At 44.3% G+C, this 15,800-nt stretch overlaps 1 protein-coding gene across 4 annotated transcripts in view; it reads left to right on the plus strand.

The window, feature by feature from the left end:
* The window catches only part of PPFIBP2 (PPFIB scaffold protein 2), a 147,827-nt gene that overhangs the window by 30,074 nt on the left and 101,953 nt on the right, over positions 1 to 15,800 (plus strand). For 3 of the 4 annotated variants that reach the window (XM_077772828.1, XM_077772830.1, XM_077772831.1), the window contains exon 2: positions 2,331 to 2,430. In XM_077772828.1, coding sequence (XP_077628954.1) covers positions 2,367 to 2,430 — 64 coding nt within the window. In that variant the 5' untranslated portion in view covers positions 2,331 to 2,366. Of the gene's footprint in view, positions 1 to 1,881; positions 1,937 to 2,330; positions 2,431 to 15,800 lie in introns of those variants that run through there. The other variant, XM_077772829.1, reaches the window with a different exon arrangement.

Here is a 15,800-nt window from a genome sequence, read left to right on the forward strand (position 1 = left end):
TGAGCGGATGGCAGGTGTGAAGTTACAGAGGAAGACAAGGTCTTGGAGCACTGGGGGTGGGGTGCAGGGCACAGACAGGAGACCAATGCTACTGGTACATGAGCAATGGGGAAGGCAATATGGGGTTGGCCTGGCCGGATCCTCTTTAATAGGTTGCAGTGAAGCAAGCAATTTGGACTTTTCTTCAAGAATAGTGGGAAGTCCTCAGGGGAAAGTATTTCAGCCCTTTAATGTCTCTGAACAGGTGGGAATGTGGATTATTGCCCTGGAATAATCATGTGTGATTGTGTGCCCTTTTCCTGCTACCTCTACTTTCATCCCCCAAGCCCCCAAGCTTGCTTTCATTCAGCCCATGAAATCTGCACATCTTTGGGGACTCTAGTGGCCTGGGCTGCTCTTCTCAGCAGGGGCAGCTCTGTCCCTTGCTGCAGCCTTGTGTACAGTGGCTCCTGCCACAGCCTTGAGGGGCCGATGAGGCTCCCACCTCCTCTGCAGGCTCCCGTTCTCATGCCCGAGTTGATTGTGCAATGGTCCTTGGACTGCTGAGGCTCAGTGCCTGTTCCCAAACCTTCCTTGGCCTTTACTCCTATGAATCACTGCCCTCCCTCTCCCACAAGTAGTTGCTTATCTCTGCCATGCCTACCTCCTCCAGGGGAACCAGCCTTTTGGACTTACCTGGGTTCTCCCTTCCTAGGCCTAGCCCATGTGGTATAAAGTCTCTCATCCTGGCACAAATACATCCTGAGATCATCGCCTCACTTCGAAAACAGAAACAAAAACAGGGAACATATATTGAGCACTTGCTATCTGTAAGGAAATGTGCTATTTTCTATGAAGTGTTAATTCCTCATTTAATCATGACATCAACCTGGTGAGTCAAGTGCTGGTATTCTCTGCATTTTACAGGTGAGGATACTGAGGCTCAGAGATCATATCGTAAATGGCAGAGCAGGGTTTGAACCCAGGCTATTTTTAACAACTATTGCCTGGCACAGTCCTGTGTGGTTCTTTGTGGTCCTAAAATCTTTATCCACACCATCTCCAAAGCCACTTCTCTGTGGCTGCTCACTTCCTTTCTTCCCTTTGAAAGTCCAGCTTCGCAGCAAACAGGAGCCGAGACCCCCAAGGACCCTCTGTTTCCTGACCCGGGTCATCCTTGGGTAGAGGAGCCAGGCCCATTCTCCATAGCACTTATGCCCATTGGACACGTTCATAGGCCTTGCTGAAGGGGCAGATGAGAGCTCCTGCCTGGCCTGCTGTTTATGGCATGTGAACTAGGGATTACAAATGCAGTTGTCTCTCCCTACCACCAGGGAGTGGATGGGAAGCCATAAATGAGAAGAGGCTGCAGAAGACAGTTTAGCTGAAAGATCTTCCGTAGAGGCAGCGTTGTCCAGAGATGGGACTAACTGCCATCTGCTCCGTTAGATGGGAGACTCGGCTTGGTGGGGGTGGGGTGGCCTCTGTGTCCCAGGAGAAGCTCTTCAGTCCTGAGGAGATGGCATGCTGCACCTTGCTGGTGTCAGGTAGCCTAGCACTAAGATGGTGAGAGGAAGGGGCGCCTGGGTGGCTTAGTCGGTTAAGCGTCCGACTTTCGCTTAGGTCATGATCTCACGGTTCGTGGGTTCGAGCCCCGCATCGGGTTCTGTGCTGACTGCCGGCTCAGAGCCTGGAGCCTATTTCAGAGTCTGTATCTCCCTCTCTCTCTGACCCTCCCCTGCTCACGCTGTCTCTCTCTCTCTCTCCTAGAAATAAATAAAACATTTAAAAAAAAAAAAAAAGATGGTGAGAGGAAGTGCTCCAGGTGCCTGGGACAGAGCTCTCCCCATGGCAGTGTGCCCTCAGCCTCCCTCGGCCAGGCACTTTTGACCACCGGGGAAGGTGGCAGCTGAGGCCTCTCAGCCTGGATCACAGCCACCGGACGAAGGCACTGCAGGTGCATGACGCATGTGACTCTAAGACAGACGTGCCTGCTGAGAGTCCTGACCCCAGCTGCGGCAGGGCACGTCCTCACAGAGTCCCTTTCTCCGGACTGGCCTGGCCGAGGGGAGCTTCCCCAGTGTCAGCTGCAGCTTCTGGAACCTGGGACCATAATGGTGGCTCTTAATCTCAGAAGTGAATGGGCTCGTGTGCTAACGCTGCAGGAAGCAGCGCCAAGAGGGAGAGGATCTGGAGACAGCAGAATCGGGGTGGGTGTGGGGTGGGGGGTGGCCGGCTCCGCTTCTTGTGAGAGTGGCCCGCTTGACGTTCTAAGCGGAGGGTTTGCGGTCTTGCGTGCGTAACGTGTGCCTCTCTGCAACTTTTCCTTTGTCCTGTGCTTGAACTTTCAGTAAGAGACGAAGAAGAAGACTGAGGGGAGAGGAGCCATGGCTTCGGATGCCAGTCACGTGCTGGAAGCTGCCCTGGAGCAAATGGATGGGATCATTGCAGGTATCCTCAGAGGGTCCAGGGGTCCCAACACCTGACGGCTCGTCTTCCACACCTCAGAGGCTGTTTTCTCTCATTCCACTTTTCTTTCTGGCACAGCGAGAAGCCCCTCGGTCGATTTATTTGATTTTATTTGCATGCTGTCTCTTTTTTTTTAAGAGTTCAGACTTGCAGAATGCCTTGATCTCTGGTGCAAGTTTAGGTCTCCGCCGAGGCAGTGTGGGTGTGCCATAGATTAGCATGACTAGAACGGGCGCGCTACGGCTCCTGGCCGTGAGGCAGTGTGGGTGCATTAAGGTGGTTTTTACTGTAAATTTGTCAGAGCACATCATGGGTTATCATAGGTGAGCTGAAACGAAACTCAGAGTCTAGAGACCTTGGTGCCTATTCCAGTGTCTGCTCCCTTCCCCAGCTGGTCTCCAGTGTGTTTGGGAATCAGGAGGCAGTTTGGTATGGATTCACCTCCTCCCTGTATGCCATATTGTTTCTTACCTATCTGATTGGACACTGTTTGACTTAAGGTCCACATTAGCCAGTTAAGAATATTCCCTAGATGGGGCGCCTGGGTGGCTTAGTCGGTTAAGCGTCCGACTTTCGCTTAGGTCATGATCTCGCGGTTCGTGGGTTCGAGCCCCGTGTCGGGCTCTGTGCTGACTGCCAGCTCAGAGCCTGGAGCCTGTTTCAATCTGTGACTCCCTCTCTCTCTGACCCTCCCTTGCTCACGCTGTCTCTCTCTCTCTGTCCTAGAAATAAATTAAAAACATTAAAAAAAATTTTATAAAAAAAAAAAAAGAATATTCCCTAGAAAAAATTCAGCGAAACTGGTTAATTGGAAAGGAGTGTCAGTGGGATGTTTGGGCTGATTAACTCCTTGATAGGGGTGACCCCAAGTCCTACTGATTAGAATAAACCTGTCATTGAAAATCCTTCTGGAAGGCCCCACATCCTCTTTCTGTCCTGACCTGATGACAAGTCAGTGGCTCTATTTGCTGACTGGCCAGGCTTCTTTGGGACTTGGCTCCTATCTGTGAGGAGCTGTGGTTGGAGGAGGCGGGGGACGAGCGCTTGGGCTGAGCGTGGCTAAAGCCCAGGATATGGACACCAGACACCGCCCTTGCCAGGCATTTGCTTCCCCTTCCACCCTGCAGGGACAGTCTGGCTCACTGAGGATTGTGGGTGCTGGCACCTGGGGTAGGGGAGGTTGTGTGTTAAAGCTTCTTCATGTTCTTGGTGGCACTGTAACATGTCCTAGCTGTCATCTGTCAGGCTCCCCATTTCTCACTGAACATAAGAGCTCTTGAGAGGCCCGACAAGTGTCCTACTTCTCTAAGGCTGTACAGATTGGGATGTCCTGTTCTGCATTAGGGCCTCCAAAAGCCCATTGAGAGGAAACAGTCAAGAGTGCGGATTTCCTAGCAGTCCTTGTAGTCCCATCTGGAAGCTGTCTGGGGCTCATGTGCAGTGGGATCTGAGCCACAGGGTCCGACCCTCAGACCTCAAAGCTCTTGGGTGGGTGTGAGGGCTGAATGGACACCTCCTAAAGAAGGCAGCTGGTGTGGGGCCAGTCCCTCTTCCTGCCTCCTAACTTCTCCATATTGGCATTCCTAAAATGATGACGCCTCTGGCAAAATACCCCATCTCTGACAGAGCTGTTTGTGACCCCCCCAGGGCTTTGCCTTAACCCAGGATGTGCAGGTGAAGATCTAGGATGGATAAAGAGGAAGGGCCCTGGGGCTGGGTGGTTCAGAACCCAGGAGCCCCATACTCCTGCCTGTCCAGCACAAACTGCTCCCTCCTTCTTCCCTTTCCTTCATCATCCACCCTGGCTGGTTCCTTCTAGAAGGGCTCCTTGGGCAGCTGTGCCTGGAACAGCCTACATTCCAAGGCATTCTTTGCAGATTGGTCAGGACAAGCACCTTCAGACAGGCTGCTTGGATCAAATCCTGCCTCTACAACAACCTATTTACCTGACTGTGCCTCAGTTTCCTCACATTTAAAATGGGAATAATCATAGTACCCACCTTAGAAGGTTGCTATACTTACACACATGAGGTGCTGAGGATAGCGCCTGGCATGTAGTAAGCCCTATAAGATGTTAGCTTTTGAGAAATTAATAAGGAATAAAAAAAGAATCTTTATTATGTTATATCTTCTTTAGGGGCATGGTAGAGTTCTTTTATATTCAGGACCTTGTTTCACCCATTTGTGTCTTGTGCTTTTCATTGCATAAGACTTGTGCAGGCCTTGCCAGACTTGCCTGGGATTTGCAAGATTAATGAATGCATAGTCTTCTGAGTGGTCTCTGCCCTGTTCCTGGCCCTCTTTACCTGTGTCTTCCACAGAGAAGTAGAGCAATCTTTGAAACACACTTCAAACCACAGCATTCCTCTCTCCAAAGCTCATCAATGGCTTCCCATCTCAGGATAAAATCTGATGTCCTCGGGGCACCTGAGTGGCTCAGTCGGTTAAGCATCCGACTTCAGCTCAGGTCATGATCTCATGGTTCGTGGGTTCGAGCCCCACATCGGGCTCTGTGCTGACAGCTCAGAGCCTGGAGCCTGTTTCAGATTCTGTGTCTTCCTCTCCCTCTGTCCCTCCTCTGCTCGTACTCTGTGTCTCTCTCTCTTTCTCAAAAAATAAACATTAAGCAAATTAAAAAAAAAATCTGATGTCCTCAACAGACCCAGCACTTCTGTACATGATCTGGCCTTTGATTGCATGCGTGGCCACACCTCCTACTACTTTCTTCCTGGCTTATCTCCCTTTAGCCCACACACTGGCTCTCTCCGGGCCTTTGTGAGTGCTGACCTCTTAGCTGGAATGCCACCCTCCAGATACCCTCAGATCTGATCGCTGCTAAGATGTTGCCACATCACAGAGGTCTTTCCCGACCCTCTCTAATTAGCATCCACTCCTCCCATCACTCTGTCTTTGTATCTTGTTTATATTTCTTTACAGCACTTTCCATCACCTGACCTATTACATCCACATTTGTCTCCCTGTGTATCGTCAGCCTTCCGCACCAGGTTGTAAGTTTCATGAGGCCAGAGGCTTCGCTGTTCCATCTCTAGTGCCTCCATTGGTCCGCAGCACATCTTGGGTGTTTAATAAGTATTTGTCACATACACGTTTTATTTACTTTTGTGAATGGGCTCTCCTTTTCATTGGTTAGGAGGCAGTTACGAGTTTCTATATATATATCCTCTTATCTGGCTGTGTACTGAACTTCATTTACTCTTTTCTTAGTACCTTTCACTGATTATTCTGGAATAACAAATCGCCAATATTGTTTTTGAGGATTTGGTGATTGGCATGTTCTGTGAACCATCTCTTAAGTAATAATTGGCTCACCCAGACATTTGACAGGAGCTATTTGGCAGATAATTGAACATTGAAGTAATTAGTGCATGTCTAGAGGGTATACATTCCACACTATTTGTGATGAAAAGAATGATAATTATTAAATGCCTTTGTGCAGGATACTCTTCCACAAGATTATTAATACCCTCCTCATATTCAAGGTGGTGGGCCCAAACTGGACGTAAGAGCTTAAGAGTGAGTTTTTATGGTTGTGGGGTACCTGGGTGACTCAGTCAGTTAAGCATCGGACTTCAGCTTAGGTCATGATCTTGCGGCTTGTGAGTTCGAGCCCTTCATAAGGCTCTGTGCTGACAGTTCAGAGCCTGAAGCCTTCTGATTCCGTGTCTCCCTCTCTCTCTGCTCCTCCCCTGCTTGCACTCTGTCTCTCTCTCTCAAACAAACACTTAAAAAAATTTTTTTTAAGTTTTTATGGTTGTTAATGTGGAGTAAGGAGTTAGACCATTGAGGTTTGAATCCCAGCTCAGTCACTTAGGATTGGCTGTGGGATCTTTAGGCAAATTGTTTAATCCCTCTGAGCTCCGTTCCCACATATATAAAATAGTGATAATTGTACCTGTCTCATACTGTTGGGAGGATTAAATTAATGGAGATAAGGGGGCCCAGTTCAGTTCTTGTTCCTAGTCCCCTAGCCAGAGTAACTTTGCTTTCATCTCTCTCACACATCAGACTTCCAAGTGAGGGTTCCTTTGCTGTAAGGGTGGCAGCTAAGAGAAAGTTCGAAAACTGTGGTACCACATCATGATGCCACAAATCCTGCAAAACAATATTTTTATGTGAACATTTAAATCATCCTTTCCGTATTGCTGTTCTCCTATTAATTTGAAGTCGAATGATGTCGAGTGAGGCCAACACTACCAAAACACAATTGCTTTTACATCCATTAAGGTGCTCAAATGAGTGCCCAAGGACTGTGTTCTCTCACTTTCTGAAAACACAACTACTACTTTATTTCAATGGAAGAAATTTTTATAGGCTTCCTGTACATTTCACATTGCAGTCATTGATGCAGAAACAACATAGTTTCCTCTTAAAAGGATAGCTCCTTCAATAATGATGCTTCTTAGTCACAACTCTATAGAACAAGATTTCCCTTATTAATTACCCTGTAGTATGATAGGCTCTGGTTCACTTTCCAAAACTCCTTCCAAAAAGAGTACACTTAGGGCATGTGATCTCAGTATTTATGTAAGTAAGTCTTTAATAGAAAAAAAAAGTTTCTCTTTCCTCCAGACTGATGTAAACAATGCAGACACTATAGGAGATTATCACTCCTGTAAACAGCCAGGCCAGGAATACTCTGAGAGGACATCCTGACACACAGGTGTCAAATTTACTTCTCTCAGAGCCACGGTGTGGTGACCCTTGTCTCAGGGCACTTGGTGGCTCTGCAGGTATGAGAAATCCTTACAAGCAGAAACAGGACCATTAAATGAAACTCCTTTTATGGTTGAACTCTTGAAACCTGAATGGGTGTCTCCTGGGTGTGACTGTCCTTGATTGGAACCCTAAAATTCTGTGCCAGAAAGTTGGAATGAGGTGATTTAAAGACCTCAGAGCCCTTGTCAAAAATGATGTGTTTCTAGCACAAAAGACCACTGTTATAGCTTCTGGTACAGTGTTAACTTTGCTCTTGCTCCTGATTAATCCTTGTGATTTGGCCCTCAAATAATACCGTAATTGAATTACGCTGTTGACAATTGAAACTGAACCATAGTTGCTTAACTACCTCACTCTGGATGGCCCAGGGCAACTGCCACATATGCTCATTTTGCATCAGGCTTAATTTGTGGGCTGACAGGTTCAGTGGCTGCTCCAGGAGGCCATTTCTGCAATAGTACAGACAACCCCGTGGTCAGAACACAGAGGGCCACTTATTATTCCTCTTCACTGTAGCAGGGGGTCCCTCATGCAGTCATCTGCAAGTTGTACCCATCGGTGAGGAATAGTTAAAAGAGGCCTATTTATGACATTTTTTTTTTACAAATAGTTTATTGTCAAATTAGTTTCCACATAACACTCAGTGCTCATCCCCACAAGTGCCCTCCTCCATGCCCATCCCTCCTCCCCCCCCCCACATCCATGAGTCCTCAGTTTTTGTCAGGATTCAAGAGTCTCTCATGGTTTGCCTCTCTCCCTTTCCCCCACCATTTCCCCCCTTCTTCTCCCCCTTGTTCCTCCGTCAAGTTCCTTCTAATCCTCCTATACGTGCAAACATATGATATTTGTCCTTCTCTGCCTGACTTATTTCGCTCAGCATAACACCCTCAAGGTCCATCCATGTTGCTACACATGGCCAGATTTCATTGTTTCTCATTGCCATGTAGTATTCCATGGTATTATGACACTTTTAAAAAAGAGGTTGCTTTCGGGGCGCCTGGGTGGCTCAGTTGGTTAAGTGTCTGACTTTGGCCCAGGTCATGATCCTGCACTTTGTGGGTTCGAGCCCGACATCAGGCTCTGTACTGACAGGCTGGAGCCTGCTTCAGATTCTCTGTCTCTCTCTCTCCCCCTCCCCTGCTTGTACACTGTCTCTCTGTCTCCCAAAAGTAAATATTTTTTTAAAAAAAGTAAGAAGAGGTTGCTTTGGACCTTGCTGTTAACTCTGATTAGTGTCTGGGTTGTTTTTGTTTTTTTAAAGACTTAGATTTGGGGCAGAGTAAGTTCTGGTCAAGACTGAGATTATTCACCTTGACTGATGAATGACTTCAGCAGTGACATTAAAGGCTGCTGACTAGTCTATGCTCTGCACATGTTCAGTTAATTGGTCTGGTGCAGGTCCTCCCTGAGGTAGGTCCGCATATAGTAGTCGTGAGTAAGAGGGTGGGAGAGCCTAACCTTGCCTGCTTCCCTGTCAGAATTCAGGCTGAGAGCACTCTGCTCTGATTCTGACCTGGAGATGGTCAGAGTGGAAGTTTGGAGATGACCAGGGGCCTGAGATATCAGACTATCCTCTGTGTAAAAAGGTCGGAACGGCGCATGGTGGCAAGCAGTGTCCGCCAGCCATCATTTTGATTTTTCCCCTTGCTGCGGACCCTCCTCTACTCCCTCAGGGCCATGCAGCCTCATTTTCTGTTCTCCCAAAGAGTTTGCGTAAAACTGGGATTCTCACTTGTTCCTTAAATACCTGCTCTAGTTGTAGGTATTGGACCTGACATATAAAAACACGTGGACCTGGTATTTTCCCATTGAAAGATTTTCTATTTCTAATGGTTAGAAACAGGTTTTAATTTCTTAGTTGAGTTTTGGCAAGTGGTATTTGTCTAAAAATCTTGCATTTTACTGAGGTCTTTAATTTTGTTAGCATAAGCATGGCAATCCTATTTTTTAGAGGTCTGTTACACCTGTTATATATTCCTAATATTGCTTAATTATGCCCTCTATTTTTTTTATCAGTCTTTCCAGAGTTATCTTTTTTATTAGTATTTTCAAAGAACTGACTTTGCTGATGACTTTCCATTGTATGTGTGTGGCATATTTGTTACTTCTTTCAATAGATAAATATGTAAATGTATTAGTCCAGGTTCTCCAGAGAAACAAAATCAATAGTGTGTGTGTGTGTGTGTGTGTGTGTGTGTGTGTGTGTTGAGAGAGAGACAGATCTCTGAGAGAGAGGTTGGTTGATTTTAAGGAGTTGACTCACGTGAGTTTGAGAGCTAGCAAGTTCAGTCTCTCCAGGACAGGCCAGCAGGCTGGAGACCCAGGGAAGAGTCAGTGTTGCAGTTCCAGTCTGCAGGCCAGCTGCTGGCAGAATTCCTTCTTCTTCTAGGGAGATCTGCCCTTTTCCGTGACCACCTTTCACCGATTTGATGAGGCCCCCACGTCATGGAGAGCAATCTGTGTTAGTCCCAATCTACTGGTTTCAATGTTAAGCTTATCTAAACATCTAGACTAAGGTTTGACCAAATACCAGGGTACTTTGGCCTAGCCAAGTTAACACATGAAAGTAACCACCACAGTATATGTGACTAAATAAGCATTCTGTGTCTATACTTAATATAGACTCATATGTAACTTATTTGAATGATTTTTGTCACTTTCTTCTCTGTTTGCCTAAATGTATCTATTCTCTTTTAAAAACCAAATTAAGGGGCACCTGGGTGGCTTAGTTGGTTAAGTGGCCAACTTCGGCTCAGGCCATGATCTCGTGGTTCTTGAGTTTGTGTCCTGCATCAGGCTCTGTGCTGACAGCTCAGAGCCTGCAGCCTGCTTTGGGTTCTGTGTCCACTCTCTCTGCCCCTTCCCCACTCACATTCTGTCTCTCAAAAATAAATAAAACATTAAAAAATTTAAAAAACTGAATTAAAAACCAATCAATAATATATATTTTCAGTTGACTGCTAACTTCCATGTGTTGTGGTTAATTGGTCTCTAATACTTATTCTTTGGAATTTATTGATACTTGTTTTATGGCCTTGACTAAAACACTGTCAGCTTTCATTAATGTCCCTTATGTGGTGGGGAGGTGTGCGTATTCTCCCAGCTGTCACGTGCAATGTTCTGTATTTGTTCATTACATCCACTCACTCACCCACTTTGTTTAAATCTTCGCTGTCATTACTGATTGTTTGGGTCTGCTTGATCTCATGAGTTTCTTAGAAATGCATATTCAAATTCTACTAGATGGTGGATTTTTGTCTCCCAAAATTCTGAATATTTTGCCTTATGTTTTGAAGCTGTGTTTTGTACTATATGAATACACTTTTAGAATTCTATCTAAATGTATCTATTCTAGATATTCTAGAATACACTTTTAGAACATTCTGGTGAATGCTTTTATCACATAGAGTAACACTCTTCATCTCTAGCAGTGCTTTTTGTCTTAAAGAGTATTTTGTCTCACGTTAATCTTTCTGTCCCAACTTCCTTAGGATTTTTCTTGGTATTGGTATTGAACTTCTTCCATCCTTTTTCAATATCAAGCTTTCAGTGTGCTTTTGTTTTATGTGTATCTTTTGCCAGTGGGATATAGGTGCACTTTTACTTTTTAACCAATTTAACAATATCTGTCTTTTAACCGGCCGGTGTCGTCTATATACATTTATTTTGATAATTAATTCATCTGACCATTTTTCAATTATTGTCTAATTTCTACTTCTCTCACACATTCTGTGCTTTGCTCACCCCCTGCTCCCCCCTTTAAATTGTTTTAAAACATCAAATTATTTGTATGTGTTCTTATTCCAGATTCAAGGCCCAGTTTCCTTCTGCGGGGTGGGGTTCTCTCCTTTACTGAAGGTGTTACCCTTTTGTATCTCCCATTTGACCTCTGCCTTGGCTCAGGCCTAAGCTTTGTCTCTTGTCCCCCTCGAGTGGTCCGTGGTCCAGGCATTAGGCTGTCAGGGAACCGGCAGTGGCATATGGAACAAACACCAGCTCAGAGGCTGTCTTCTCCTTGAGGTTCTGAGCTCTGAAGATTTCCTTCAGTTCAGCTGCTTAAAAAGGTGTGTGCACATGGGTTTTTGAATTTTTGGGTGTTCTTGCAGGGTTTCCTCTGTGCAGCTAGTCTGCCGCTGCCGGCCCTGTGGCTGCTGTCATGCTGTCACCTTCCTTGACTCACCATCCCCTTCCTGCATCTTCAGAGCAAGTGGTGGCAGGTCGAGTCCTCAGGTCATATTCCTCTGACTCTGTCTCCTGTGTCCCTCTTCTTATTTAAGAGCTCATGTGATTAATAGTATAGGATAACCTCCCTATCTCAAAATTCTTCAGCATAATCTCATCCATAAAGTCCCTTTTGCCATGTGAGGTAACATATTCATAGATCCCATGGTTTAGAACATGGACATCTTTTAGGGGAGGGTGGAGTCATTATTGTGTCTCCCATAATAATCAATAAATAACACCCCTTTATTCCCTTCCTTAGTTTTTTTTTTTTAATTTTAAATGTTTTATTTATTTTTGAGAGAGAGAGAGAGACAGTGTGAGCAGGGGAGGGTCACAGAGAGGGGGGACACAGAATCCGAAGCAAACTGTAGGCTCTGAGCTGCCAGCACAGAGTCCAACGTGGGGCTCGAACCCACGAATGGTGAGATCATGATCTGAGCCGAAGCTGGACACTCAACCAACTGAGCCACCCAGGCACCCCTCCCTTCCTTAGTTTTAAACCAATTAAGTAATAGACAAAGGGGTCAGACAGAAAGAGACCAACTTAGGGGCTTTATTGTTAGTTTTACTGATTAGGGAAGTTGTTAGCCTAACCTGACATCATAATCAGGATTTTGAATCCTACACACATACTTACACTGTACATTGAATTTAACCCCTCTGCAGAGGCAGAGCTGGTCTCAGAAAGCTCCCTTGAAGGGTGGCTTGCATCCATCCTGTCTGTGTCAACAGACACCCTTCTGTCAGCTCTCTGGTCAGAAGGTCCATTCGTCCTCTGAGGAAAAGTTGAGTGAGGGGAGACAGGAACGAGGCCACCCTTCCTTCCCACAGAAATATGGAGACAGGAAGAGGTCCCCCAAATAATGATTCTTGAGTCTTGTTGAAACTTCCCATGTGGCCCAGTCTATGGTCAGTTTTTTTTCTTCAGTTTTCAATGTAGTTGACACACAATGTTACATTACTTTCACCCGTATAACATAGTGATTCATCAGGTTTATATATTATGCTTTGTCCACCACAAGTGTAGCTACCCTCTGTCCCCATATGTCTCTGTTACAACATCATTGACTATATTCCTTATGCTGGGCCTTTTATTCTGGTCAAGTGTTCATTCCATTCCTGGAAGCCTGGATCTACCCTCCCCTTCACCCATTTTGCCCAGCCCCCAAACCCTTCCCTCTAGCAACCATCTGTTGTTCTTTATATTTGTAGGTCTAGTTCTGCTTTTGTATATTCATTTGTGGTTTTTTTAGATTCCACATATGAGTGAAGTCATATGGCATTAGTCTTCCTTAGCCTGACTTATTTCACTTCACATAATGCCCTCTAGGTCCATCCATGTTGTAGCAAATGGGATGATCTCCCCCTTTTCATGGCTGTGTAGTATTCCTTTCTATATATCACCTTTTCCTTATCCACTCTTCTCTCCATGGATACATGGGTTGCTTCCATATCTTGGTTATTGTAAATAATACTGTAATAAACACAGGGGTACCTGTTTCGTGTGGAATTAGTGTTTTTGTTTCTTTGGGTAAATACCCAATAGTGGAATTCCTGGATCATACGATAATTCTATTTTTAAGTTTTTGAGGCAACTTCATACTGTTCTCCACAATGACTACAGCAGTTTACATCCCCACCAACAGTATATGAGGGTTCCTTTTTCTCCACATCTTCGCCAGCACTTATTATTTCTTGTCTTTTTTATTTTAGTCATTCTAATAAGTATATGGTCAGTTTGGCAAGGGGTAGGGGGGAATGTTTCATATGTGCTTGAACACAGTGTGCCATCTCTAGTTATTTGGGGCAGAGCTCTCTGTCCTTTGTTGTTCTGAGATATCACTTTATTTTTTATTTCCCATTTAGCTCTGCTTGATCGGTCATTTCCTAGGTTAGATGGTCACAACATGCTATCTTTTTTACACACCGGGGGATTTGGTTTTTAAAATTTGTGTTTGCGATTTGTGTGTCCAAAGTTTCTCCGTCAGATGGTGTGGCGTTGCCTACATCCTGCTCAGGACTGCGGAGCTGTACAGTTCCAGGGGCACCATGTACACTCTGGCCAACAGGTTGTGCTGGCAAGTTCTCCATATTGTGTAAGCTGGGAGCAGTCCCTTCCTACAATCAAACAAAATAGGGTAGAATTTTTCACTTCTTGAAGGTTTAATAGAACTTACTTGTAAAAACAGTTGGCTTGATATGTTCTTTGGAAAAAAATTAAAGTATGATTCAGGTGGTTCAAATTATAATTTAAATTATTTTTTACAGGACTATTCAGATGTTTTTTTATTTGTTTTTATCATTTTATTCCGTGATATGTGTGTGTGTGTGTGCGTGTGTGTGTTTTAAACTGGCCTTTGTTGTTGTTTTTAATCTCTGCTAGAAAGTTAAATATCTGTTACTATTCTTTTAAGCCTCATACTTATATTTTTAACTTGCCTCCTTATCATGAACGCTAAAGATAAATGTCTTTAATGGTTTTTTGTTTTGTTTTGTTTTGTTTTCTGAGAGAGAGAGAGAGACAGCGTGAACAGAGGAGGGTCAGAGAGAGAGGGAGATACAGAATCTGAAACAGGCTCCAGGCTCTGAGCTGGCTGTCAGCACAGAGCCCGATGCGGGGCTCAAACCCACGAACCGTGAGATCATGACCTGAGCCGAAGTTGGACACTTAACTGACTGAGCCACCCAGGTGCCCCTAAAGATAAATGTCTTTAAAGAAGAGTAATTCTTCATCATTAATACATGACCCTTAGAACACTTTGGTTTCTATCACTGCCCCATTGTCCACATTTTTTTTGCGCAGCATTCTAGTTTCATCTTCATCCATATCCTCCAAATTATTATGTTTTTTAATTGACAGTGTTTATTTTGTTTAAGAATTTTAACATAGTTGGTTCTTTCATCCCACACCTTTTTGCTTGCTATAGTTTCCTTCTTCGTGAAGTAGATCCTTTCAAATTATTTCAGTAATAAATTGCATGAGTCATCATCTGAAAAATGTACTCATTTTATTCTTTTGTAAAAGCTTATTTATTCTGAGGTAGAGCATGAGAGTGTGTGCGCTAACAGGGTGGGAACAGAGAGAGAGGGAGAGAATCCCAAGCAGGCTCTGTGCTGTCAACGCAGAGCCCATCCTTATTTTATTCTTAATCTTGAGTGACAGTTTATCTAGCGCAGGTTAGAAGTTATAAATGAGGGGCCACAGGGTGGCTCAGTTTGTCAAGTGTCCAACTTCAGTTCAGGTCACAATCTCCCAGTTTTTGCATTCAGGCCCCGTGTTGGGCTTTGTGCTGACAGCTCAGAGCCTGGAGCCTGCTTGGGATTCTGTGTCTCCCTCTGCCTACCCCTCCCCCACTCACACTGTCTCTCTCCCTTTATCAAAAATAAATAAACATTTAAAAACAAAAGTTATAGGTGATATTTTCCTCTTCATCTTTGGCATTCTTGAGTTTCAGTGTGTGGTTTCCGGAGTGGATGTGTTTTGATATGTATCCTTTTCAGATATTCAGAGTGTGTCTTCAAAATGAGAAGATTCCATTTTCATCTATGAAAAATGCATAGCCATTTTCTGTTTGGAGCTTCTGCTTCACCCTGCCTTCTGTCTTCCACTTTCCCCTATGTTAATTCTCTTGCCTGCTGTTTACCTGTACCCTTAAATTCTAACGCGGGTGTTGCATTCTTTGTTTTGATTTCTTCTATTCTTTTTCAAATTTTCCTATTCTTTTCTCATGCTTTCTTATTCCTTCATTTCTTTCTTTTCCCCTTTAATTATGTAAAACATTGTATATGCCCCAAGACACAGACATTCCCAAAGAGACAAATATGTACTCATGATATTAATTGATTGCTTTAGACTAATGTATATTTATAAGTACTTATGTAAAATAATATATTTACGGACTTCTTGTCTCAATGGCTCATTTTTAACAATGAATCATTATGTTTGTCTCTAACATGCTGTCTCTATCATTATGAAGGCCACTTTTTAAATAACTTTAGCATTCCAGAGCAGTTATAGAGCACTTGGGGATGTTGATAAAAATGTAGAATCGTGTTTATGTTTGTAGGGCTGAGACAGGACCTGAGAGTCTGCATTTCCACTGAACTCTGGGTAATGCCAATGCTGCTGACATGCACCACATTTTCAAGTAGCCAGGTCTTAGAAATCATTATCCTTACTTTTTTAAGTCGTTTCACATACAGCACTTTTAAAATTCACATGATACTGTCATCACATATTTCATCTCATGCCCAAGAACCCCCATTTAAATGATTAAAGATCATTTAGAAAAATTATAATTCCAGTAGTTAATATACTTCTCTGATTGACTTATTTCATTTAGCATTATACTCCTTAGATACATCCATGTATTGCAAATGGCAAGATTTCA

Source organism: Crocuta crocuta, unplaced genomic scaffold, assembly GCF_008692635.1.
Source record: "Crocuta crocuta isolate KB4526 unplaced genomic scaffold, BGI_CrCroc_1.0 scaffold382, whole genome shotgun sequence".
Lineage (NCBI taxonomy): Eukaryota > Metazoa > Chordata > Mammalia > Carnivora > Hyaenidae > Crocuta > Crocuta crocuta.